Source organism: Lepisma saccharinum, chromosome 29 (genome assembly GCF_977018435.1).
Source record: "Lepisma saccharinum chromosome 29, izLepSacc3.1, whole genome shotgun sequence".
In the NCBI taxonomy this organism is placed as follows: Eukaryota; Metazoa; Arthropoda; class Insecta; order Zygentoma; family Lepismatidae; genus Lepisma; species Lepisma saccharinum.
In genome coordinates this window covers 20739897-20765439 of record NC_139257.1, presented here as the reverse complement: position 1 = coordinate 20765439, position 25543 = coordinate 20739897, and the positions used below count along the sequence as shown (strand labels likewise).

Here is a 25543-nt window from a genome sequence, read left to right as displayed (position 1 = left end):
CCCTGTACATCCAGCTTATTCTCGAAATGATTTGTTTTCGTCGTTGCAACTCCTTTGTTCTGGGAGTTATAGTTGCATCTGTAACGTGGACAGTAAGTTTATATCTATGCTCAAGATTGAACAAGGAATGGGCCTTGTACGAAACTTTTGGTGGAAAAAGCAATAAAGTTAGGACCAAAGATAAACAATTCAATCAGCACATAAAAATACACACACCAGAAACGATAGGAATGAAACAATTTTATGTTAAACCTAATAAAGCCTTAAACATGATTGAGACGAATGAAATAGATGATAATGCTCCTTATGGTGTTATTGGTAAACCAACACACCACAGAAGCAAGTATAAAAATAGTGATGCACTTATCAAACAGCTGCAACCAAAGTCTCCAAGAGCTGACAATAAACAGTTTGATATGGATGATTTGGGCATGGTGCAGTCTGTAGCAGACCAAGAGATGAGAGACAAAGGATACAAGAACCATGCTTTTAATGTTCTTGTTAGTCATCGATTGAGCTATCATCGAGATGTACCGGATACAAGACATGCATTGTAAGTATAATTAGTAAGGTGAACTCCAGTATGTCGGTAGCTTATTTGGTAAATGTCTGTTATATCGGAGACACATTTCTTCATTTTTACAGAAGAAACTACTTACGGAAATGAGTTTCTGTAGCATTTTGAAAGTTTGTGGAGGTATTTTCTCACCGTAGAATGCTGCACAATAAGAAATTAGCACTTTTGATATAATAAACGTGCATTTTGTGCAAAGCAACAACATTATGCCATTTTTTCATTATGTACCTGCAGATGGCGCGAGCGTCGAAAGTCACGCGGTCTCGCCAGTGTTAATGGTCCGTGGGACTATCGTGAATGGTTTTTTGGGCTATCCGTCAATGTTTTGTGATGACATAATGAACACGAAAGTAGGTATTTTTTGGTTAAGAAGGTTGAAACACTGCATACCCACTCCGAATCGACAAAACACAAGCACAACGCGCAATGATCCACAGCTGTGCGCGCCATATTGTATGTTCTGCAATGTAAGAAAGGACCCAAAAGAATTACTCGTTATGTGAAAAATCGAAGTTACTTTCCTGTAAAAAGCATAATGGCACTTTCAACTATGTTCCGCAATACACAATTGGTAAGTACGAACCATTTGAAACTGAAAATATCCGATAGAAATGTCCCTCCGATATAACAGACATTTACCGCTTATTTGTACTGCATATGTTTGCGACTTTTTGTTCATGATACTGAAAGAAAAATAAAACCTGATACCGATAATGATAATTTGATAATTAGACATTTAGGAAGAAACTTCCCAATCTATTTTGCATGGGTGGGCCCTAGCTCTCCCGGTCATCAACATGAATGAATTTAATGGGAATAGACCTGTCTTCTTAGATCCTGAATATGAAAATACATTTTTATGTGAAGATCTGACCCAACCAAATCTTTGACAGTGCCCCACTCACAGCAGAAAGGATGGTGCATCCACTGATAGCAATATTCACATTTTAGTAAACTGCACATTGATTTTTAAACCATTTGTTTATGTTTGTGGCATAGACCTAAAAGTAGGTTTGTTTATAATGTACTTTAACATTTTCAAAATTTTCATTATTGTTTTGAATACGTTTGTTAGTTAATCCATGTAACATTGATAATGTTTCTCCTCATCTAGTACACATTTCTGTATTGATTGGTGATGGTTTCGTATGTTTAATGATTTTTAATGAGTTTTGTAGGAATGTTAGCAAGTACTTTAGAATACTGGAAATGATTCTGGAAGGAAGTTCGGAGCTTAGAGAAACTGATTAGCACAGTTGAAAGCTTCACTAAGTATTATTTATTCGAGACCTTATGATTTGAAAAGTAACTTAAGTGAGCACCTGTACTTTGCAGAGAGCAGCCATTTTTGGTTTATATTTGTCTCTGACATGCAGTTCCGGAAGATTTTTATGCAAGGCTTGAAGGCAATTTCATGCTTGACCAGGCATTATGTGATCAGGTGTTGGAAACGTTTATGGGCATTAATTTAATACTAAGAGCCATAAACCTGACCCACCTAACCTAACAACAAAAGCATTTAGGGATGTTTTGTTCATTCTAAGAGTCCTAAACCTAACGTGCCTAACCTAACAATGAAAGCATTTATAGACATAATTTCCCTTCGCACCTCACACATGTGAAGTAGGTGGCAGCAGCAGTATGTATCCAAGACGACAGTAAACAAATGGCTGCTCTCAAACAAAATCGCATAGGAATATATGTAAGAGGAAAATCGTTTTCCAGAAAGCACACAGCAAGTCATCACTAAGAGTCGGTATGTGTTAACAGACATGAATGAAGCTCAAACCATGTAAAAAATGCACATGTGCCATTTAGTTCAGAATTAAACAATCGGAACCTGAGCCTATTGATTTTCAATATAGGTAACGTGACACCTTTATAAATAAGGCGCTTTTTGGCCCTCAGCGTTAAGTGATTTCTTTATCTAAATGAACTTAGTCTTAACCACTTGTGTCATATTTGTCATTTTTCAACTCTACAATAAAAACTTTCTTTTGGCCAACCTTGTATATTAGCAAGTCATGAGAAAGTAAGAATGAAGACACTGAAATTAAGTTTTTCTATTATACAGCTTGTAGCAACTAGCCTATAGTCCATATTTTGAATTTGTATTTGTTGAATTTAGTGTGTTGTGAGAACCATTATTTTGATACTTGTATGTTTCTTGCCAAGTCATGCTAATAGGTTTGCAACTGTATTCTTGGTAATGATTTTCTTTTGGGTAGATGTAAAGATCAAGTCTACCCCCAAGAACTACCTACAGCCAGCATAGTGATTTGCTTCTTCAATGAAGATAAGGACACCCTACTCAGAACTGCTCACAGCGTGGTCGACCGTACGCCAAGCCATTTGCTCAAAGAAGTTCTGCTGGTTGATGATAGCAGCGAGATAGGTAAGTGTGTAGATATAACTTTGTAATCTCTCTGACACACATGTTTTTTTGAAAAAAACAGTGTAATGGATACATAATGAGCTTTTTTCCTTCCACTTGACAAGATTGGAAATTCTTAACAGCTCATTCAGCTGGTTAGAAGACAGGCAACAGATTTATCTTATCATTGACATTGCTTATCTGAAATTCTTAAATTGTTTTGAAACATGCACATTGTATGGTTTCTTCCTTCTTTTGCTACTTACCTAATGTTCTTTTTCTCTTTTTTGAGGGCTTCTTTTGTTCACACTGTATGAAGCAAGAGGTCCCAGGATCAAATAGGTGCATTTTTCTGTCATCAGTTCTTCATTCATTCTCATTGTTGCCACCCAAGTGGCTGACCACTACTTTGCTACTGATGGATCCAGGTTCATGTCATAAAGTGCTGGCCTCCATGAGAGAGTGGTTAGCACAGTGTGCTACGATGCCAGAGGTCCCGGGTTTGAATCCCAGCTTGGACATGGGTGTTCTTTGTGTGTCCTTTAAATTTATTCATATCATCGCTCATCCTCATCTTAGCAATTAGCCAAAAGTGGCAGAAAAGCGAAGTAAAATAAACCAAATCAATCAATCATGTTATAGCCTGAGCATGGATGTTCTTTGTATGTTAAGTACGTATATACCCATATACGCATGGTTGCAATCTTTGGAAGGACGTGAGATGACCGGACCCCACTCAGATTTTCTTCATATTTGGCATACTCACTAATTGAGGCTTCCTAATCACGAATGTGAAGTTAAAATTTGTCGGAAACTTCTAGAAAATGCAAAATAAGCTAAAACAAGGCGTTAGTATTCGGAATGGAAACTGTCGATTTTCGCGAAATTTTTTGTTTCACAACCAAATATATATATTCCTGATACTACCATGACACCAAATTTTAACTATGTTTGCCTAACCAAACTAACCTAACCACGCTCAAATGGTTCATGGTGCTAGCATCAATGGTTGGCAATTATTTCCAATTTCTAGATCCTGATACTTCCTTGACACCAAATTTTAACTATTTTTGCCTAACCTAACCGAAACTAACCTAACCACGTGCCAATGGTTCGTGGGGCTAGCACCAATGGTTCGTGGGGCTAGCGCCAATGGTTCGTGGGGCTAGCGCAAATGGTTTGTGAGGCTAGCATCAATGGTTCGCAATTTCTAGACGTGACCGACAAATTTTAACTTCAGATTCGTGATTAGGAGGCCTCAATTAGTGAGTATGTGAAATATGAAGAAAATCGGAGAGGGGTCCGGTCATCTCAAGTCATACCCAATCTTTATATCCATATGCAAGTCTGAACGGCATAAGTGAGAAATCCAGGGATAGTAGCTCAGTTGTTATAGAATTAGCATTAAATATCAGAGATTCAGGTTTGAGTCATAGGCAGGCCTGCATTACACCTCTATGTCTACAATAATAATAACAAGTGCCCAGATTTTGATGAAAAATTACCTTTAAAATGACAACAAAAATCCTGTAAAATGACCTAAAATCTTTGAAAAATGACCCAAAAATTCATGCAAATTTCAATCTGCTTATTGAAAATACAATATATTTATATTTTACACCTACTTTATGGATCACAATCAATAACATTGGGAAGAATTCACAAATATATGTCCTCACCGAATTCTGAGATTATCTTCTTCAAATGAGCAGCTTTAGATGGCTTTATCTTGAGCATTTTAAGTCCACTCGACAACTAAACTCACGAATAAAAGAAACAGAAGTCACACCCTCCTAACCATGAATATTGGACTAAGATGCAAATGTTCTTGCTGAGTGACCTTAAAAAATACAACGTTCAGCTGCACCAACATTTAAGCTGTCGCTTTCCTTTGATTCTCAAGCATGCGGTATTTAGTGTTAATTATCAAAATAAACTTTTTTTCTTCATTCCAAAACAAACAATTTAACAATTGCTTCTTCACCTTGGTGTGTTGTACGGACTGTGAATAAGAAACTCGACAATGTTGCATTTCACGATTTTCAGACAGGTTTTGTTGTGCTGGTACAGAGTAAGTACCGCAAGATAACATTCAGACAAAACAGAAATTGTTGAACTTCTTATGTTTCAGCATACAATGATACAATTTTTTTTAAAAAATGACCTAAAATGACGGAAAATTTTAAAAAATGACCCAAAAAAATTACATTTCTTCAACCCGAGGAGGTTGGCCAGGATTTCTGTACTAGTTAGCAATGTTTACGTTGCACCAGTTAAAAGATCAAATGTCATCAGAATCCGGGCCCTGATAATAACAATGTTTCCCATTAGAGTATTGCATGGAACCACTTTTGCTTGCTCGTAATCGTTCGAGTCTCTCACCCTCTTCCATATTGTATTGTGAATGTTCACTAAATCTGGTCACTATTGTGTATATCTTGTACAGGGGCCATTAATTCTCTTTTTTATTGTAATAGTTTTGCTCTGTCTCCCTTATATATACTTTTTCACATTTTATATACTTCATTATACACTCCTGAAACTTTAGAACTTATTTCAGGCACTCTGTAGATGTAATGGGTAAATGTTTTTCAGCATTGTTACAGTCCTTTCATTGCGTAATCGTCACAATGGAATTTAAGATAATGAAACCAATTATAGCAGCGAAGAATCTTCGGACACAGAACATTAAATTTTGTAGATCCATACTTCAAAACACTGTGGTATTTTGAATTTTGTAATATTTTGACTGTAATGCACAATTCAATAATAACTAACGCGTTAACTTTTTTTTCAAACTGGAAAAATGCTCATTGTAGTGTCACAAAGAAGTGATGTGCGTTGATTTAGACTATTCAATTGTAACATATATTCACGAGTATTCTGTGCATTCTAATCTTGCACCAAATACTGTTTAGTAGTAAATGATTTTTAAGTACCGATAATACCTGCACAATGGTCATACCCCACTTTTTTGCAAAACAGTTTGGCGTAAATGATTATTATGCCGTGAAATGTTTTAATATGCATGTTGTGTTGAAGGCCCATGTTGTTCTGGGTTGGCAAAATCATCAATTTTACGTGTTTAATCACTTCAGGTACATCTTTGAATTTTATAAGTGTTAATAAAAATTACTTGGTAATTTTTTGCCCTCAATAAACCTTTAGTAATTTGTTGTTTTCTGAATATTTTCAGAAGGGTTGCATGAAGATCTAAAGGCATATATACTTCAGAATCTTCCAGAGAAAGTTCTGTTGGTGAAGACTCCACGAAGAGAAGGGCTGGTAAGAGCAAGGATGTTCGGTGCGAAGCAGGCAAAAGGGGAGGTTGGTATTCTAGGGTACTTTCTTTGGTTTGACTTAAGATGACCGGACCCCTCTCCAATTTTCTTCATATTTGACATACTTACTAATTGAGGCCTGCTAATGACGAATCTGAAGTTAAAATGTGTCTGAAACGTCTAGAAATTGCAAAATAATTACAAACCATTGACGCTAACCCCACGAACCATTGGCGCTAGCCCCACGAACCATTGACGTGTGTTTAGGTTAGACAAACATAGTTAAAATTTCATGTCGTGGTAGTATCAGGACCTAGAAATTGCAAAATAATTGTGAACCATTGACGCTAGCCCCACGAATCATTGACGTGTGGTTAAGTTAGGCAAACATAGTAAAATTTGGTATCGTGGTAGTATCAGGAATATATATATTTCCTTGTGAAACAAAAAATTTCGTGAAAATTGTCTGTTTCCATTCCGAAAACTAATGCCTTATTTTAGCTTATTTTGCAATTTCTAGACGTTTCCGACAACTTTTAACTTCAGATTCGTGATTAGGAGGCCTCAATTAGTGAGTACGCCAAATATGAACAAAATCGAGGAGGGGTCCGGTCATCTTAAGTTGTTCCCTTTCTTTGAGTTATTTTACATTGTATTAGATGAATTAGTGTAACAGTCTGAAGTATCAAGGATTGACTGTCGAATATACTTTTTTTTATATATTAAAATGGTAATGTGAGAAACATTTCAAGAAATGATGGGCCCAAGTCCCTTTTGTTTTATTGTGATTTCATCATGCTACGAATGCAATCTTTACATGGTTCAATTTCAATTTACTTCTGTTAACATATACTGCGGATGGTAACACTGTTGAGCCTTGTTTCCATGTTAATAAAACATTAATATGCTGACCAAGGCAAAATTTATTGTATATAAATTGTATACTGCGGAGTTTTAGTGATTACTTAAGATTTTGTTCAATACATGCTTTCCTAGTTAGGCAAGCCAGGTATGGTTCTCTTATCATTAAAATAAAGTTCCTAAATGCATTCTACTAAGGTTCCAATTTACTTCTACATTAATTCCCACTAGTCTATGATACTTACAGTTGCTTGTCAATGGAAAATACATTGTTCATGGGAAGCGTGCATGCTTGCGTAAGGTAATTTTTAAGTTGTTTTTTTCAACCTTAATAACTTTTTTTAAAAAAATCCAAACAGTGCTCATTACTTTAATGAAGGTTCAAATTTCGTGTGACAATGATTGCCAAAATTCTATGATAATTAGTCTTCCTGCTAGGAGAATTTGAAAAAATCATAAAACAATTGGTACAGTTACCAAATGAGGTTTCATGCCACGTGTTATCTTCATATTAAAAAAAAACTGAGAAAGTTACAACACATTCATTTTCTTCATTGTTGGTCCTAACTCTTGCATTAGGACCTCTTCAATGGGTAGCGACAACATTGTTGCCTTCTAATCAGGGGATGCTAGGTTTGATATCCAGTGAAGGCACTCAGTATTTCTGATCCCACTTTAACTGTAGGTCCAGTCTCGATTAGCCTATCTGCGCATATCGTGGACTTAAAAAACAAAAATTCGAACTGAAACTAACTTTTGGATTAACCTCAATCTATTAACATTAAATAATTACAATATACCATTATTTTTCAGTAAATTGGAGGATATTTGGTAGGTAGATGGTATACTCATTTATTTGTCCCATTACTAAAATGTTAAAAATCTAGGCTGTTCTTGTAAAAGCACGCAAAGTCAAAATATGCAATTTTACAGCATACCGTTCTTTATGTTTATTCTTTAAATAGCAAACATTACATATATGTTAGATCATCACTGTTTAGAATCTTTACACATGCCTAACATAAAATTATACTTATAATATATTCAATATTGATTCAGTGTGGCAGTAGCGTAACTAACATACTCTGCGCCCCTCCGCAACTTTCAGTTGTGCACCACCCCTACTTGTTTTTTTAAAAAAAAGCTTTCTTTCTAAAATATTAATTCACCCATACATTCATATTAGGTATGTACAAAATTGAAAATGCATACATGTAATTTGAATCAATGTAAAAATTAGTATGAAATGTTAAGACGACAAACTGTGAAAAATGCTATATTATAATAACGAATGAATGAAAATTCGTGACGTTTAAGAAGTGTGTCGTGCTGCTCTAGAATGTCTTGTTTTAAGTATAATTTGAGGTCAGATTAAAGTGGAATTTGAACTTCAACCAGGAAACGAACCCACAACCCTTTGATTACAAAGTGATAACATTAGTATAGTTTTTTGTAGTTATAAGTTATTTGTATTAACAGTGGTTTCAGAAAGAGGGGATAAGCTTGAGAAATCATTTCATCAGGTGAAACTGTCATGAAAATGGGAAATATTGATCTACTGCTTTGTAACCAACAATCCTAGGATTTGACTTTCTGGTGTCGACTTATTTAAGTGACTAGTAAATCTAATCCTGATTAATGTATGCAGAATTCTCTTACTGCCTAAAAAAATTGCTCGAACATTGTTTGTTGTAATAGAATACTGTCAATACTTTATAAAATACTTAGTCTCCCATTTTGGGAGGGGCACGTGCCTCCGTACCCTTCCCGCTAAATCCACCAATGACTACTGCTGCCAGGTTTTAAATGGAATGGATCTCAGGATATTTCTTTGCGTTTTATTCCTTTTCTTTCTTCCTCTTTTCGAAATTCAGCACCACTTGGACGTTTGTTTTAAACATTTCTCACTTCATTAACAATAACAACTACAAAAGAGACTTAACAATATAAGGCAGCAGCATAGTTACATCAAAATTTGCTGAAAAGCAGGTAGGGGGGGGGGTGGAAAAGTTATTATTGCCAGCACATTTTCTTGCCTGTAGTCTACCATTCGGCTACGTAAACAATGACTTGATCTATTCAGCTAATGAAGGTTCTCTTCTAATCTGGTAATCCACTTTCTACTTTTCTAGTGATTAACATTTTCTGTTTATCAATCTTACTGCGCCCCCGAAGCTTGTGTGCCCCCCCCCCCCTGCCTGCACCACAGAGGTTGCAGAGGGTGTTATTTATGCCACTGCAGTGTGAACCCAGATGAAAGCAACGGAAAATTGCAGTTTGTGACTTAGTTCCTTTACCCCAAACACCTTAGAAATATTTTCTGAAAGTCATATTTACTCATGCACACTTTTTTCCAAAATTTTTGCCCCATAAACTGTGGTGCGTATTATGCACGGAATAATTTGGAAGCCCAACGTGAAACGAAACATGTTATCACTATGTCACTGTGTATAATATGTATATATCAACAGGTGCAAATATAAATTACCAGGTTGGATATCTTTCATAATAATATTTTTTTAGAAAACACTATAAAAGTGAAAAGGCCATTTCCCATGATTTTTCACGTTGTAACGAATCGTTTTGTGACACCGAGAAAAGTGGTTCCATTCTGGCAGAATTTGAGAATGCACCTCCTCTCACACAGAATGTGTAACAGCGGTATTTGTTGGGCGAGAAATAATAGAAAATAACTTCCTGAGCGCTGCAAATTCGTAACGTAATTTTGATCTCGCTTTCTTCTATATACACAGTCTGACAATTAAGTAATGAGACAGATGTTAACAAATGAAAAGGAAACAAAATATTTGAACATTGCCTGTTTATTACTCAAGGTACACCCCTACTGCATCAATACAGCAATTGGCATGGTTGGCCAACAATTGAAATGACATCTACAAGTCTTCATGTGATATGACTTGAATATTGGACGTCACACCTGTTGGATGTTCCTGTATTCATCAAAAGTGCGTAATTTCAGTAGCGGCTTCACTTTTGGAAACAGAAAATAATCTCAGGGTGTAAACCTGAGGAGTAGAGAGGATGATTCAACACTCTCACTTGTTTTTGGATCTAGACAACCACTGCTTGCTGACACCATGCATTATCGTGGAGCAGGAACCAACTGCCCAGTTTGGGATACTGTGGTCAGACACGGTTAGGTCTCTTCCATAATTATTCAGAGCACTACGATACTAGCAACCAATTACAGTTTCACCCTCTGGAACAAATACATGATGAAAAATGCCTTTGATGTCGTTAAAAAACACAACATTGTCTTCACCTTTGATTTTTGAAGCTGCATTTTTTTGCCTCTTGGTAAATTTAAAGATTTCCATTCTGCGATTTGTCATTTCATATGAGGACCATAGCGAAAATGCTCTGTTTGATCCCCCACAACAATGGAATTCAATAAAATTTAGTCCCCGCAAGCAGTTTCTAGAATGTCTTTCATGAAACTTGATGTTCACTTGCTGCTCCATGGCGATTACGTGATGACACCCTTACACCTCCCTCATAATTCCCAACATGCCCATCACATGTTCATGAAATGTTGCCAGGTTGTATATTATGGACCACACTATACCATGAACGCGTTACTTTACAGACAGAATGCACACGTGGGACAACATAAAATCGTCTCATTATTTAATTGTCGGACTGTGTACTACAGAATAAACAAGGTCAATACAGAAGTGTGTTTGCGATGCTAAACAAAGTGGAGAGTGTGTGTGGGGGGGGGGGGGGCTGGCGACTCATTGTATACGCATAGCAACAGGTGACTCATTGAATAGAAACGGTATCATTCACTCTATATTGGTATAGCAACAGCATTATAACCTTCAACTAAGAAAACCATTTCTTGAACCTGAATTGTACTGTGCATTAAATACGAGATATAATTGCTTGTCGCTTTTCCCCATGAAAAACCAGGGTGCATATTATACACGCGTAAATACGGTATTTCAACTATTTTCAATGTGTTATATTTCAGTATAGTGCTAGTCTTGAAAGTATCACCAGTTCGGCATCTTTGACAGAACCCCAGAGGAAGCCCGACTAGACCCATATCTGGTTTTGAGCCACCACCTGTTTTTCGGCAAAGCGCTGTTGTCACTTTTACCTGCAGTGTTCAGACATCCATTCATTCACTGTGACGTTTTACTCCCAAGGTATTTATATTGCATAAAAAATAGCAAAACACAATAACCTAGCAAAGATAGAGAACTGCAACCTCACGTTTAGAAATCTCTAAAGAAACTGAATTAGCAACATCTCATTTAGTCCACGTGGACTTGACGAGAGCTGTCATTTCTTGGACGGATGCTATTGGTGGGAAAGGTTTCAGGGGACGATTTATTGGACTCCACGTGGACTTGACGAGAGCTGTCATTTCTTGGACGGACGCTATTGGTGGGAAAGGTTTCACTGGACAATTTATTGGACTCCACGTGGACCTGACATGTGGTTGTTACTTTCTTTGAAGTAAAGTGAGGTTGCTTTTAGGATGACAACTATACTTCCATGTGTTGCATTTTCACTGTACGTTCTGTTTCAGGTTCTTGTGTTCTTGGACAGTCACTGTGAGGTGAACAAGGACTGGGTGCAGCCTTTAATGAGTCGTATCAAGATAGACAGAAGTAATATTGCCACTCCAGTGATTGACATTATTAATGCGGACACGTTCCAGTACACTGCATCACCCCTGGTTCGTGGAGGCTTCAACTGGGGCCTCCACTTCAAGTGGGAAAACGTCCCAGCAGGATCACTGGCAAAGGATGAGGACTTCGTGAAACCCATCAAGTAAGTTATTATTGAGTGCTCTTGAGCATCATTGACAAGCTTGCTGATTTTCTAACAGATGAATTCTTTGTGAGTAAGCTGTTCCCACTTGAACCTGGCTCCTATTCCTATTTTGCCTACTTCATATTCCTTTTCCACCAGGGTTCAAAACTATAGAGCCGACTTCCATGGTGAAGTGGTTAGCACAGCATGCTATGGTTCCAGGGGTCTCAGGTATGAATCCGAACCTGGGCATGGGTGTTCTTTATCATCAATTTCATCATATCATCACTCATCCTCATCTTTGCGATTAGCCAAAAGTAGCAGAAAAGCTAAGTAAAATAAAGTAAATCAATCATTCAAAACTATAGGGTAAGAAGGAATAAAATTAAGATAACCTAAATATATTTGAAATATTTATTTATTTTCATGTTGAAATGTTTGGAAAAACCAACAGTCAATATATCACACTAGTTAGATCATGTAAGCAAGGACGGTGTATTGATGCGTGAGGTTAGACGTTTTGGGTATGAATTGAATACAGGGTGTTCTGCAGTGAAGTTCATGAAGCAGTCGTGGTTAAGCCAGCAACCAAGCTCTGTACGTCAAGTTTTTCTCCCACAACTGATATTACTTTTATAACAAACACTTTTAATATAAAATTACCTCCAGTGATTATGCAAACATTCAAGAAAATTCATGGCACTGGGGAAGGTGTAATTCCAGCCATCCTCAAAAATTTATTGATTGATTAATTGAGTTGGTGTTTTAAGTCCATTTTATGCACAGTAAGGCTAATCGGGACTGGATGTATTTAAAGTGGGATCCGAACTACTATGTGCCTCCACCGGGTGTCGAACCCAGGACCCCTTGATTTCAAGGCGACTGTGATACCATAGGTGTGCACACAGGGAGTCAAGGGGAGGCAATTGCCCCTCCTAATCACTGAAGTTCTCGGATTTTTCCACGAAGGGACAAGCAAGATATTTTTCCGTGGGGCATATTACCCCTATAATAGTGCTGCCCCCTCAAAAAACACACTTGAATTTGAAATTTTCGCATTCCTGTGCCCCCCCCCCCCATTGCATAATAATTAATGTAAAATATATACATGTGAAATATATACTTTTATGTGGATATTCGTTTTCGAAGGGGGAGGTGTGGTCATCCTACCCCCTTCCGGATGTTCCATGCCCCTACATTATTATACTTTCACCTAGAAATTTAGTTTAGAGAAATCTTATCGCTGTTATTAAACGATATTATAGGTGAAAATGAAGTATTTTGAAACCCATGAAAGATCAAAGCAACAACGGGGGAAGGGAGCACAGAGGGGCAATTGCCCCATCGACTTCAAATTTTATACAAATAAAAATACATTTCGTAAAATTTTCTTTCTCGCTTCACTCGCAATGTCTGCTTTTCTTACAGTCTTGTCAACTTCATAGCCGTAGCTAGGGTGCAGCAGGAGTTGTCCCTGGGCGCCGAACGATCTGAATAGAAAAATTGTAAAAGAGAATGCTATGGCCTCGCGTGGAAATTTTTGCATCCTATGAAATGAATGCTGTTTTCAATTTGCAAAAATGTGGATCAAAAAAAATTTCTTGCTCGCTTCGCTCGCAATTTATTTGCTGTAATAAATTGTAAATTGCCAGGGAGAACCAAGAACAACTAAATGCTTCAGACAATTGCTGTTATGACAGTTTGGTTTGGAGGAAAAGGAGCGCCACATTTCAGATACCATTTATATCATTTGTGCTGTTGGTTTGTTATGGGGCTGATGCGTTGATTATGTATTGTATTTAAATAATTTTATATATATATATATATATACACACACAAATACCCATCAATGCAACAAAACTAAAACAGTGAGATAAAATGAGGTTTTTCTTCCCCGAATGAACTTTCAAGGCTTTTACCCCCCCCCCCCTTCCTAATCAATGGGTCTGTGCACACCTATGGGTGATACCACTATGCCATCGGGGAGACTCCTAAAGAATTTACAACCATTGGGATTACTGCTGTCTCAGCCATCTGATAAAGGTGGTGACCATGTAGAAAAGTGGTGCAAGGAAGGGTGTGTTGTGAAAAATACTTTTCTTCTAACAAAAGCATGTCAGAACTTGACTACTTCAATTCTCCTCGTATCTCTAATTTTGATTAATATATTTCACTTGTTGATTTTCTGTCATGTATTAATCCGAATCTTTCATTTTTTAACTCTATTTCTTTTCTGTGCTATTTTCCTGTAATGTTTTGATATTGTATGTGTATTGTATTCATAATTTTATGTTTTTTTCCAGGTCACCCACAATGGCAGGAGGATTATTTGCCATTGACAGATCTTATTTTGAAGAGATGGGCGAGTATGACTCAGGAATGAATATCTGGGGAGGAGAGAATTTGGAAATGTCGTTCAGGGTTAGTTATAATATTTTTATTACTTGTCAAATGCAAGGGGCATTCAAATATCAAGATCAATTTGTCTAGAAAGCCTTTAGAAGCATTGCAATGTAACATTCTATTTTTTTCCCAATGTGTTCCCATCAACTGTGATGCACTTTACCATCAGTCTTGAAAGCTTATGAATAGGACCTGGATAGTTACGCATATTGCATTTGCAAGTGCATATATGAATCATTGGTATATTTTAGAGCTAGGAAACACTACTAAAGTTGTACTTTACGTTTGTGTGTTGTGTGTACAGTAACCCCCCTGAGTTAACGTAAGTAATGCATTCTGTAAACCTTTACTCAACTTGAATTTTACGTAAGTCGAATTTGTAAATTGCTTAAGTGTAACTCCGTAAGAAACTGCAATATTTATAATTATTATATGTATGTATTTGGTCTAGGAATTAATTCGTGTGGTTGTTACGCACACATTGAAGCTGTAGTTCAAACACAAAATACATAAATACCTTAAGAAAAATATTGTCCATCGCGAGCCACCACTTTTGCCCATCTGTCAGGCAAGTTACGGATTCCGTGGCGAAAGAAGTCCTCATCCTTTGAAGCAATCCAGTCAGAGACCCATTTTTCGATATCTTCTGAAGAAGTGAACCACTGTCCAATCAAATCGTTATTCATACAATCGAACAAGTAGTAGTCCGAAGGAGCAACGTCTGGTGAATACGGCGGGTGGGGTAAAACTTCCCATCCGACATTTTCTAAATAGGTTTTGACCGGTTTTGCGACATGTGGGCGAGCGTTATCATGTTGAAAAATAAGTTTATCATGTTTGTTTTCCCATTCTGGTCGTTTCCTGGCCAGAGCTTGCTTCAAACCCATTAATTGTCGTCGATAACGTTCTCCATTAATAGTTTCACCCGGTTGCAGCAGCTCATAGTACACCTTACCTTTCATATCCCACCATATGCACAGCATAACCTTTGCACAGTGAATATCTCGTTTCGGTTGTGATGGACCTGGTTCACTTGGCTTCACCCAGGCCTTTTTTCGTTTCGGGTTCTCGTAATGGATCCACTTCTCATCGCCAGTAACAATGCTATGCAAAAACCCCTTTCTTTTCTGTCTTTGAAGCAGCAATTCGCAAATGGTTTTTCGTCTTTCAACGTCTCTGTCTTTCAATTCATGTGGAACCCAATGTGACATCTTTTGAATCATTCCCATGGCTTTGAGGCATTTGGAAACTGTTGTTTGATCAACTCCTAATGCTTCTGCAAGTTCTTCCTGCGTTTGACACGAATCCTGATCGAGCAATGCTCTCAATTCTTCGTCTTCAAATTTTTTTGGCTGTCCAGGTCGCTCTTGGTCTTCCAGGCCGAAATTACCACTTCTAAACCGTGCAAACCACTTCTGACACGTTCGCTCATCTAGCGCATGGTCACCATACACTTCCACCAAAATACGATGACTTTCGGTAGCACTTTTCTGCATGTTAAAGTAATGAAGCAGAACACCCCGCAAAAACACTTTATCTGGCACGAACTGTGCCATGTTCAGTTGACTACAAAATGCTGTTGTTGACGCGTCAATCAACTGCCCTATACTACAACGATGCGCGCTGACAGGAGTTTTCAACGCATGTGTGGCTACACGGAACTGTGGGACGATATGCTCGTTACGCCATCTCTTGTCCAGGCGCACGAATTAATTCCTAGACCAAATATATTATTTACACAGTATTATTTTAACAGTTGGGCTGAAAAGTTCGTAGGCTGACTCATAGATGGCGTTACTAGAATTAAATCCATGTGATTTTTACTTAGTACTAACCTTCAAAAGATACGTGTATAAATTTCACAGCTGCCGGATAATTAGTTCGTGATATATAGCATTGTGAGTGAAGCAGCTTTTGTTATTGTGAAAAAATGGATAAAAAAGAATTTCGTGTGTTAATAAAGCATTGCTTTTTGGCGAAAAAAAATACTGTTGAAGCCAAGGCTTGGCTTGATAAACATTATTCGGACTCTGCACCAGGAAAATCAACCGTTGAGAAGTGGTTTGCTAAATTTAAACGAGGCGAAATGAGCATCGAAGACGATGCACGCAGTGGACGCCCCAAAGAGGCTGTTACCGACGAAAACATCAAAAAAGTCCACAAAATAATTTTAAATGATCGTAAAGTGAAGTTGATCGAGATAGCTGAGACTTTAAAAATATCAAAGGAACGTGTTGGACATATTGTGCATGAATATTTGAACATGCGAAAGCTGTGTGCAAAATGGGTGCCGCGCGTGCTCACAATCGATCAAAAGCAACAACGTTTTGAAGATTCAGAGCAATGTTTAGCGATATTCAACCGTAATAAAATTGCTTCCCCATCCACCATATTCTCCAGATCTGGCCCCCAGTGACTTTTTCCTGTTTGCAGACCTTAAAAGAATGCTCGCTGGAAAGAAATTTAGCACTGATGAAGAGGTAATCGCCGAAACTGAGGCCTATTTTGAGGCTAAAGAGAAATCGTACTATAAAAATGGCATCGAAAAATTGTATGACCGCTATAATCGTTGTATCGCCCTCGAAGGCAACTATATTGAATAATAAAATCGAATTTTGTCAAAAAAATATTTTTTACTATGTTAGCCTACGAACTTTTCAGCCCAACTGTTATAAATGAAACATCATGCAGCAGTATTTACTCGGATATTGGTTGATTTGCTTTATTTTACTTTACTTTTTGTGCCACTTTTGGCTAATTTGCGAAAAATGGGGATGAGCGATGACATGATGAAAGTGATGAATGGACACTCACAAACATACCATGCATGACATCAGTGCAATGGATGTCAAAGACTCAAAAGCCGCAAACATGTTCATACGCACTAGTAGTTGTAATTTTTGAGATTTATTACATAACTGCACATTTATGTAAGTCGGGGGTCTTCTTAATAAAATTACTTCCTTCTGTCACTTTTGTTTACTCCCCCAGTTTCTTTTACAAAACAAGGAAATAAAACGTAATCTATCATTCTCGCAGGAACACTCGACAACTACTCATTTTGAGAGACAACAACAATGAAATGGACAGTCTATAGGTGATCTTGAACTTGACATGTTACATATGGTTGTCTTAAAATATTGTCCAATTGTATCATGAGAAGCAGAGTGAGTTTTTTCTGAGTAAAAAAAGTATTCTTGCTGAAAACAAAAGCTTCAAGGTTGAAACTTTGAAATATGTTGTAATCAAGTGCAATCGTAACCTGCAAGGAGTGTAATTTTTCTTTCATTTATAAAATAGCAGTAGTAAGGTAAACATGATAGTATGTAAGAAATTTTACATTTATTGCACACTAAATCATAGGAGCTGATAAAAGAACAAATATCTGTTTACATGTAGGGTTTTTGCAGTAAGTGAAAGAAAACGTTTAAAAAAGTTAAGGTATTTTTATTTTCCTATTTTGCACCTTTATAGGGCAGTAATTTAAGTGCATAAATAGCCAGGCCCTGCTTACGAATATCCTATTTGAAGATGGTTTCTGGTTATCCTTGTATGCAATTATGTCACATCTGTAATGACCTCTGACCTCATCTTGCTTCAAATAGTTTCATGCAAATTAACACTCATGCGTGGGACAAACATTTATTCCCAAACTGTGCTCTAAACCAAGTAAAGAGAATTCAGACAATACACAATTTTTCCTTGCCCAAGATTTGAAGAATTTGCGAGTGGGGACTGCGGGCTTAGGTGGCAAAGTTGTGCAACCTCCATTTAGTTGTGCTTACGAACATAGTTATTAATCTTAAGTTTTGTGAATAGTAGTTACAGGTTTTTCTTATTATCCCAGTGGGTGACAGGTGGTTGCTAGCCAGTTGCTAGGGGGGATCCCTCAAAAAAACAACTGGTCATCTGCTGTTTTGACTGTCACGGCCCCAAAGTGCAACTCAGTGATGCTGGCAGTTATTTTGAAAGAAATTCAGGCAAAAATATCATAATTGAGTCAATAATTTATCACTTTAAGTTTATCGGAAGATTTTTGTATAAATAAATAAAGACTTATGTATTGAGTTCATAGCTATTTTGATGAGCTTTTTTTCTTCTTTCTTTTTCCTTGAACTAATTTAGATCTGGATGTGCGGAGGGAAGCTGGAGATAATCCCATGTTCTCGTGTCGGCCATGTTTTTCGCAGGCGGAGGCCATATGGGTCACCTGAGGGTGAAGATACCATGACGAGAAATTCCCTGCGAGTGGCCCATGTGTGGATGGATGATTATAAAGTATGTTGCAAGATTGTGTAGACCATATACTTTTGTGTTTCTTTTGTTGTTTAACTAGAATGGTGAAGGATCTGATGCTCCTAGAACAGCGGAAAGGGATAATTTTGATTTTTAATTGATATTGTTTTCCATGCTTTATGTATTATGCTGGATGTGTTTAGGTGGTTTATGATACACTTTGATTACAAATAAGAATTGTAAACAACTGAACACTCAGAATGCGCAAAATTTCACGACGAGAAACTACTACAGTCAACTCTCGATTCAACGACCTTTCACAGTTCCCGGGAAAAGGGTCGTTATTTCGAAGGGGTCGTTATTGGAATTTGCACCAATTTTCAGCTTAAAGGGAGCTCAAACGGACACAAAGATGCCTAGGAGATGGTAACACCATTTATCCTGGTAGTTATACAACCTGTTATGCACAGGATGCGTGTTGTGAGAAGGAAAATAGAACATGAAAAAGTTTTCACAAAAGATAATTTAAAATAATGTTACTTTGTTTCAATTGTGCACAGTCGTTGCTTTTCCAGGAAATTCTTACAATTCTAGTTAATGAGAAACCCGTTTCCACTGAGACCTATGGAAAGAAAAACAATCTCTCGCTTATTGCAAGCGAAACTCGAAGAATCTTGACACCAGTCAGACTGGTGCCAGCAAAAGTCGGGAGATAATCGGGCAGAATGAATGTTGGATTTTATACGGGTTTACTGGAGCATTGTCTGTTACAAGATTAACTGGTAAGATTAGATCTCTCGGGAGAAACAACACAACCTCTCTAGGTACCAGACAAAAAAAATAAAGGCAGGGCTGTAATTTTCATTCTGGTTCGGCTGTGTAAAATACATCGTAAAAAAAAAGTCACTTTTCTTTGCTTCAACCAACTTCATTCACCCTCCTTCCCCATTCAAGGGAGCAGTCCAAACTCTTTCCTTGACTTGCATTGTAATCCAGCGTGAAAGAGGAAATGCGCAACTTGCGATCTATTTTCACCCAAAGCGTATTGTAGGACAGGTCATTAAACAAGTGGCAGTTGATAATCATTCGGGTTTGGAATTGAATTTCACTTTAAACTGTATATTTAGTCCCGATTAGCCCATCAGCATAAAATGAACTGAAAACAAGCTTTATGAAACTGCGCATTTTCACATATCAAAATGGTAGATCGTTATTTACTCTCACGTTAATCGACGATTTAATGTTGGATTTAGGAGTATTCTCGATGTCAAACACCCACCCCTCCAAACGTTTTCCCCTTGAATAATGTCTTTTTAATCAGTCTCAGCGACCATTCCTACATTGAACACACTTTTTTTTTCCTCCACATGAATGGTTCTGAAGAAAGGTAAATTAAATTTACAGTTGTGGTTATCAGAAGGCGCAGAACATGAAGTTATTTTAACTCTTGTTTTGCTTTCTGGAGATCGAATGTCGTTATCGTCAAATCAAAACAGCTTTGCGAGATTCAAAACAATAACTTTTTCTTCGCGCTGGATGAGTCATCGCTGTTATCTGCAAGCAAGAGCTTAGCAGACGCTATACGACGCACGCTTTTAGAAGCGATATCGGGCGGGGCCACGCGGAGGGTGTGCGTGGCGATCAGCCAATGGCAGGAGTGCAACGTTGTACAGTTAGGAGACTGCGGCACGGAAGTTAAAAGCCGTGTTCTGTATTTTTCTTGCGCGCAAGAAGTTTTCATAAAACTCGCCACTTTAAGGTTCATCATAAGATGGGGAAAGACATTTTGAACCTGACTGTCCAAGTCCCATGAATTTCCGTCGCCTACAGCCGGAGTTATCGTTTCTCGAAGAAACAAGGGAAACATCACCTTTCATTTCCTTCCGCCTGTTTTTTTCGTTGCCGCCGTGTTGACGCAGCTGAGTTGTTGTGTCTAGGGAAAACTGTGGGTGTTAAATTCGCCTCGATATAAACAATGACCCTTCATTGTTCTGGGCGTTCTCGAACATTAAAAGTCTGGGTCAGTTTGAGTTCAGCGTTTTCGTAGCAAGGCCGGTGTAAAATTATTCGCTTATCGTTCACTCGTGCGCCACAAACAACAGTTTGTGAAAAGATTAAATACAGCCCTTTCGTGCAATAGTGTGTGTTCCGTGTGTTCTTTTTATTTTAAATAATGTCACTCTCAAAACCTAGCACCAGTAGTACAGGCACCAATATCTAATCATTAACCTCCAGGAGAGTGACTTGGAAATGAGTGAAATCAGTGACACGGAGACCGAGGAATACGACGAAAGTGGTGATGAATAAATACCTTCAAGCTTCTTTCAGGTATGGGTTTCTCGTATATGCTACAGTGATATGATATTATAATCCTGTGTAGAAATATTCACTATATTATTTCACTGTACTCATATATATTGTGCATGGATTATCAAAATAATGGACACCGCGAATTTTCTGTCCTTCCCTTGCACTAGCAGTTAGTTTGGCAACAGCGCAGTAGCACTGCTTGGGTATTGGCCGAACTCATGTTCCTTCTAAAAGCGTGCGCCGTATAGACAAAACACTGGCGCCAGCTGCATCGTAAAAACAAAGAGACCGGCTGGAAGTTCGAGCAACAGGTGGCGAAGAGAAAAGTCCCAGCATTTTAAAGATAACGCAACTGTCGAAGACGGATTAACAGCAGTGTAAAGAAGAAAGAAATGACCCTTGCTTTACGTTTTACCGTTTTACCACGCAACAGACAATAATACGGGCAATATTTCCTATGCAGACAACAGCATTAAAAAATATATATAATAAATAAATTTAAAAAAAACAACTGAATTCTGCAATTATCAACATTGCCGTGCACACCAGTGGCGGAGAATGAGCTGGGGAAAGGGGGGGTCCCTTTTTGTTTTACTTGTTCTATGGTTTTTGTTCGTTTTCAAGAATATATCCAGAACTGGTTGCCCCATTTTAGACGTCAAAGGAAAGGAGGAGGGATGGGTCCTTTTCCACCCTCGCCTGGAATCAGCCCGCATCAGCAACAAAATCGTGGCTGAAACAATCTGCATCGCACACCCCCCCCCCCCCTTACGTTTCCTGACAGGAAAAGAGGGAGAAGGCAGTAAGCCAACGGAACACTTTTTTAGCAGATATTACGACATCGACACAATTAGGAAAACATATGAAGTGGGAAACGGGAGTTATGATGCACGTAAGATCGAAGTAAACTTTTGTGGAAACCTTAATGTCAACACATTAAGCGGGTTGACGATCTTTAGTTCACCTATGTGGTTTTGATTATCTCTAACAGTTTCGCTTTGTTATGAAGTGTTGCAGGGAACAAAGAACACATTTTGAATGAAAGCGGTTACCGGAAGTTGTCGGCTACAAGGCCGAGAGTTGCTTACTCACGGGAACCTGCTGAACTGACAGACTTCCAGGCGCCACACATCTGTATTTTCGAACATTCCTGGGATCTTATCTCTCAAGGTGGTGTATTTATCGATGAAAGAGCTTGACCTGCCATACACATTGGCAAAGACTGCAAGTCCAGCAGTCATTTCGGGCTGCTCCCACCCTTCCCCGCGAGTTTTCAGCAGCTCTTAGGACAAGGAAACAAAAGGTCGATTTAAAATAACATCCAAGCACATTCGATCTTCTCTTCTCGCGTATCCAAGAGAAAGCGTGGCAAAACAAGCCTGGCGCGTTGGGTAGCGGCCGTCGGGTGCGGGGTAACATTGGTGCACTTGAGGGAGGGGAGGGCAGAGGTCAAGTGCTATTGGATATCACTCAAGCATGGTGTGGTGGTGCCTATTTTTAGTTCAGACCCAATTGTGAACGGTAGAGCGCTAGTGAAGGAAATGAGTGGGGAAAAAAACAACACATTTTTCGGCCGATTTCCTTCAATTTTTCAACTTTTTTTTTTCAAATTTTTCTATCTTTTTCTAAATTTTTCACGGTTCCCGGGAAAAGGGTCGTTACTTCGAGAGGGTCATTATACCCGGGGTCGTAGAATCGAGAGTTGACTGTACTTGATGCGACATGTTTGGAAACCTCCTTCCCAGTCCAAGAACACTGCCTACATGACATCATGTAACAAGTGGTCGACAGGTTGACACAGAAACCGCAACCTAACGCTGATATTGCAGTGTGCATAAATGAATCTTTACAGTGATCAAATTCACCCCTCCTGCTGTTCTAGGGGTATAACATGAAATTTCACATAAATAAATTATATTTTGTAGATTTCAATATACCATCTTAAAAAGGACAAAGAATTATGAAAAGTCACGAAATTTCAAGGAAAAAATAAGAAAATGGGATAGTTATTAAACAAATGGTGAAGGTAGGAGTCATTTTGATCCCTCTCGCCGTTCTATTAAGGGAGCTTTCAGACTGAAGTGACGAGCCACGTACAACACTTGCACATATCACTTGTTGCTTGCATGTCACTTGGACTAGACTGTTTTCCCAATAGTATGGATTGTGTTGCCTTGGTTCGTTGGTCACACATGTTTTGAATGCTCTGTTTTACACTGGTGGAGCCCATGTTGCTTGTCATTTTGGTGTGAAACCTCCCTAAGATGGTAATATAAAGTATAAATCACCAACCCTGAGACCTTCTTGTAAACAAACCATCTCACCGATTTGATGTATCACTGAACACTGAGACCTTCCTGCATGCATAGAACTCGCAATGTTGAAAGTGGCACTACTTCCTTGCTGTTCACATGATTATTTTTAGAAAATAACCAATGTTATAAAATATCATTATGTACACAAATCTCTAAGCTCATTGAAAGTTACAAGGCATATTCCTACAAAATGTTCACACTTATCTTGCCTTTCCATGTCACCAAGTTATTTTACGAAGTGCACTATATTTGGCGTAACAAAAATCGTTATTAGGATGCTTGTCAAAGTTTTCAACCGCAATAAATTTATGAACTTCCTTTGTCTCTTTTTGATCATCATCATCAATATATTTATTGGACTTACAGCATTGCATATGGCTGTTTATGCCCATTATATATTTTATTTACATAAGATACAATTTACATAAAATCTACAAACAAATTTCAAATACACTCCTATCTATATCAAACCTTAGAAATATACATTACCATGTTATATCATTTTGTCTAAAAAAATGCAAGTAAAATATATTCAATTCGCATGCAAGAAAGAAGCCAAATTTATGGGAAATGATTACTGGTGCAAAGAGTTAACCATAAAGGTGAAGCAATAAGTACAAAAGAAAGAGCATTGGGTTTGAAGTGAGACGTCATTTGCAGCAGCATATCCCATACTACAAATTGGCCATTGTTTTACCTTACGTAATGAATCCTGTAACAATGCTGGATTTTCGTGTGGATTTTTTTACTTGTATGAGTTTGCAATGCTTTCTGCATGCACGTGGTTTTGTTTACAGAAGATCTCAGGGTTGGTGATTTGAAGTTTAGTCTGTTTATTTTTTGAAAGTATATGTGATTTAAACAAAGCAGATGCATGCACTAATTTATTGGCTTACAGAGTTATTTCTCTTCCATCGTATGGTTCTTACCACGGGGAGTGCGATAGGGGCAATTGCCCCTCCCAACTGCAATGATTTTGTGTATATTACTATGCCTAATACTTTTGCAGACTCTAATACTTTGTTCTTCATCACCAAGTTGAACAGGCAAGAGAACATATTTTTTTTAAAGTTCGATTAAAGTCCACATTATGCTCATGATAGGCTGATTGGAATTGAACCTACAGGTCTAATTTGGAACTGAGACACTGCCTGAAAAGGGGATCGAACTGAAACACTGTGCCTGAAAAGGGGATCGAATTGAAACACTGTGCCTGAAAAGGGGATCAAACTGAAACACTGCCTGAAAAGGGGATCGAACTGAAACACTGTGCCTGAAAAGGGAATCGAACTGAAACACTGTGCCTGAAAAGGGGATCGAACTGAAACAGTGTGCCTGAAAAGGGGATCGAACTGAAACACTGTGCCTGAAAAGGGGATCAAACTGAAACACTGTGCCTGAAAAGGGAATCGAACTGAAACACTGTGCCTGAAAAGGGGATCGAACTGAAACACTGTGCCTGAAAAGTGGATCGAACTGAAACACTGTGCCTGAAAAGGGGATCGAACTGAAACACTGTGCCTGAAAAGGGGATCGAACTGAAACAGTGTGCCTCAAAAGGGGATCGAACTGAAACAGTGTGCCTGAAAAGGGGATCGAACTGAAACACTGTGCCTGAAAAGGGGATCGAACTGAAACACTGTGCCTGAAAAGGGGATCGAACTGAAACACTGTGCCTGAAAAGGGGATCGAACTGAAACACTGTGCCTGAAAAGGGGATCGAACTGAAACACTGTGCCTGAAAAGGGGATCGAACTGAAACACTGTGCCTGAAAAGGGGATCGAACTGAAACACTGTGCCTGAAAAGGGGATCGAACCCGAGACCCCTTGAGAGAATTGTATCTTTGTTTATTCACTTTGATCCTCTTATTGTTCAGTTTACCAGGTGTGCCGGTTAATAATTCTTAATTGATTCGAAAGAAAAGAAGTGTTTCTGGAGAGAAACGTAACAAATGCTTTATTCAAAGTATGCGCCATCGCTAGCTATAACTGCTGCCCATCTGTCTGTCAAATTGTGGATACCCTTCCAGAAAAATCGTTCACATTTTGAGGTGATCCAGTCAGCAAGCCATTGTTCGACATCTTCGTAATTGTTGAAGTGTTGCTGGGAAAGTGAGTGAGGCATCGATGAAAACAAGTGGTAGTCCGAAGGGGCTAAGTCTGGTGAGTATGGGGCAAGCATTCCCAGCCAAATGCAGAAATGGTGTGTCTGACGCCTTTTGCTGTGTGTGATGAGGCATTGTCGTGCTGCAAAATCACTTTTCCGTGTCTTGTCGCCCAATCTGGGCACTTTTCGATCAATGCATGGTTCAAATTGATGAGTTGTTGACGGTAGCGAATGGCATTCACTGTTTCACTTGGTTTCAGAAGCTCATGGTACACCACATCCTTCTGATCCCA

General features: G+C 38.3%; 1 protein-coding gene across 1 annotated transcript in view; it reads left to right on the top strand.

Annotated features, from left to right (window-relative positions):
* The first annotated feature begins 6 nt into the window (after positions 1 to 6).
* The window catches only part of Pgant35A (polypeptide N-acetylgalactosaminyltransferase 35A), a 49025-nt gene continuing 23488 nt past the window's right edge, over positions 7 to 25543 (top strand). The window contains exons 1-6 of the mRNA XM_083115026.1: positions 7 to 553; positions 2806 to 2972; positions 6148 to 6278; positions 11652 to 11896; positions 14182 to 14299; positions 18407 to 18559. Of these exons, the coding sequence (XP_082971152.1) occupies positions 27 to 553; positions 2806 to 2972; positions 6148 to 6278; positions 11652 to 11896; positions 14182 to 14299; positions 18407 to 18559 (1341 nt within the window). The 5' untranslated portion in view covers positions 7 to 26. The remainder of the gene's footprint in view (positions 554 to 2805; positions 2973 to 6147; positions 6279 to 11651; positions 11897 to 14181; positions 14300 to 18406; positions 18560 to 25543) is intronic.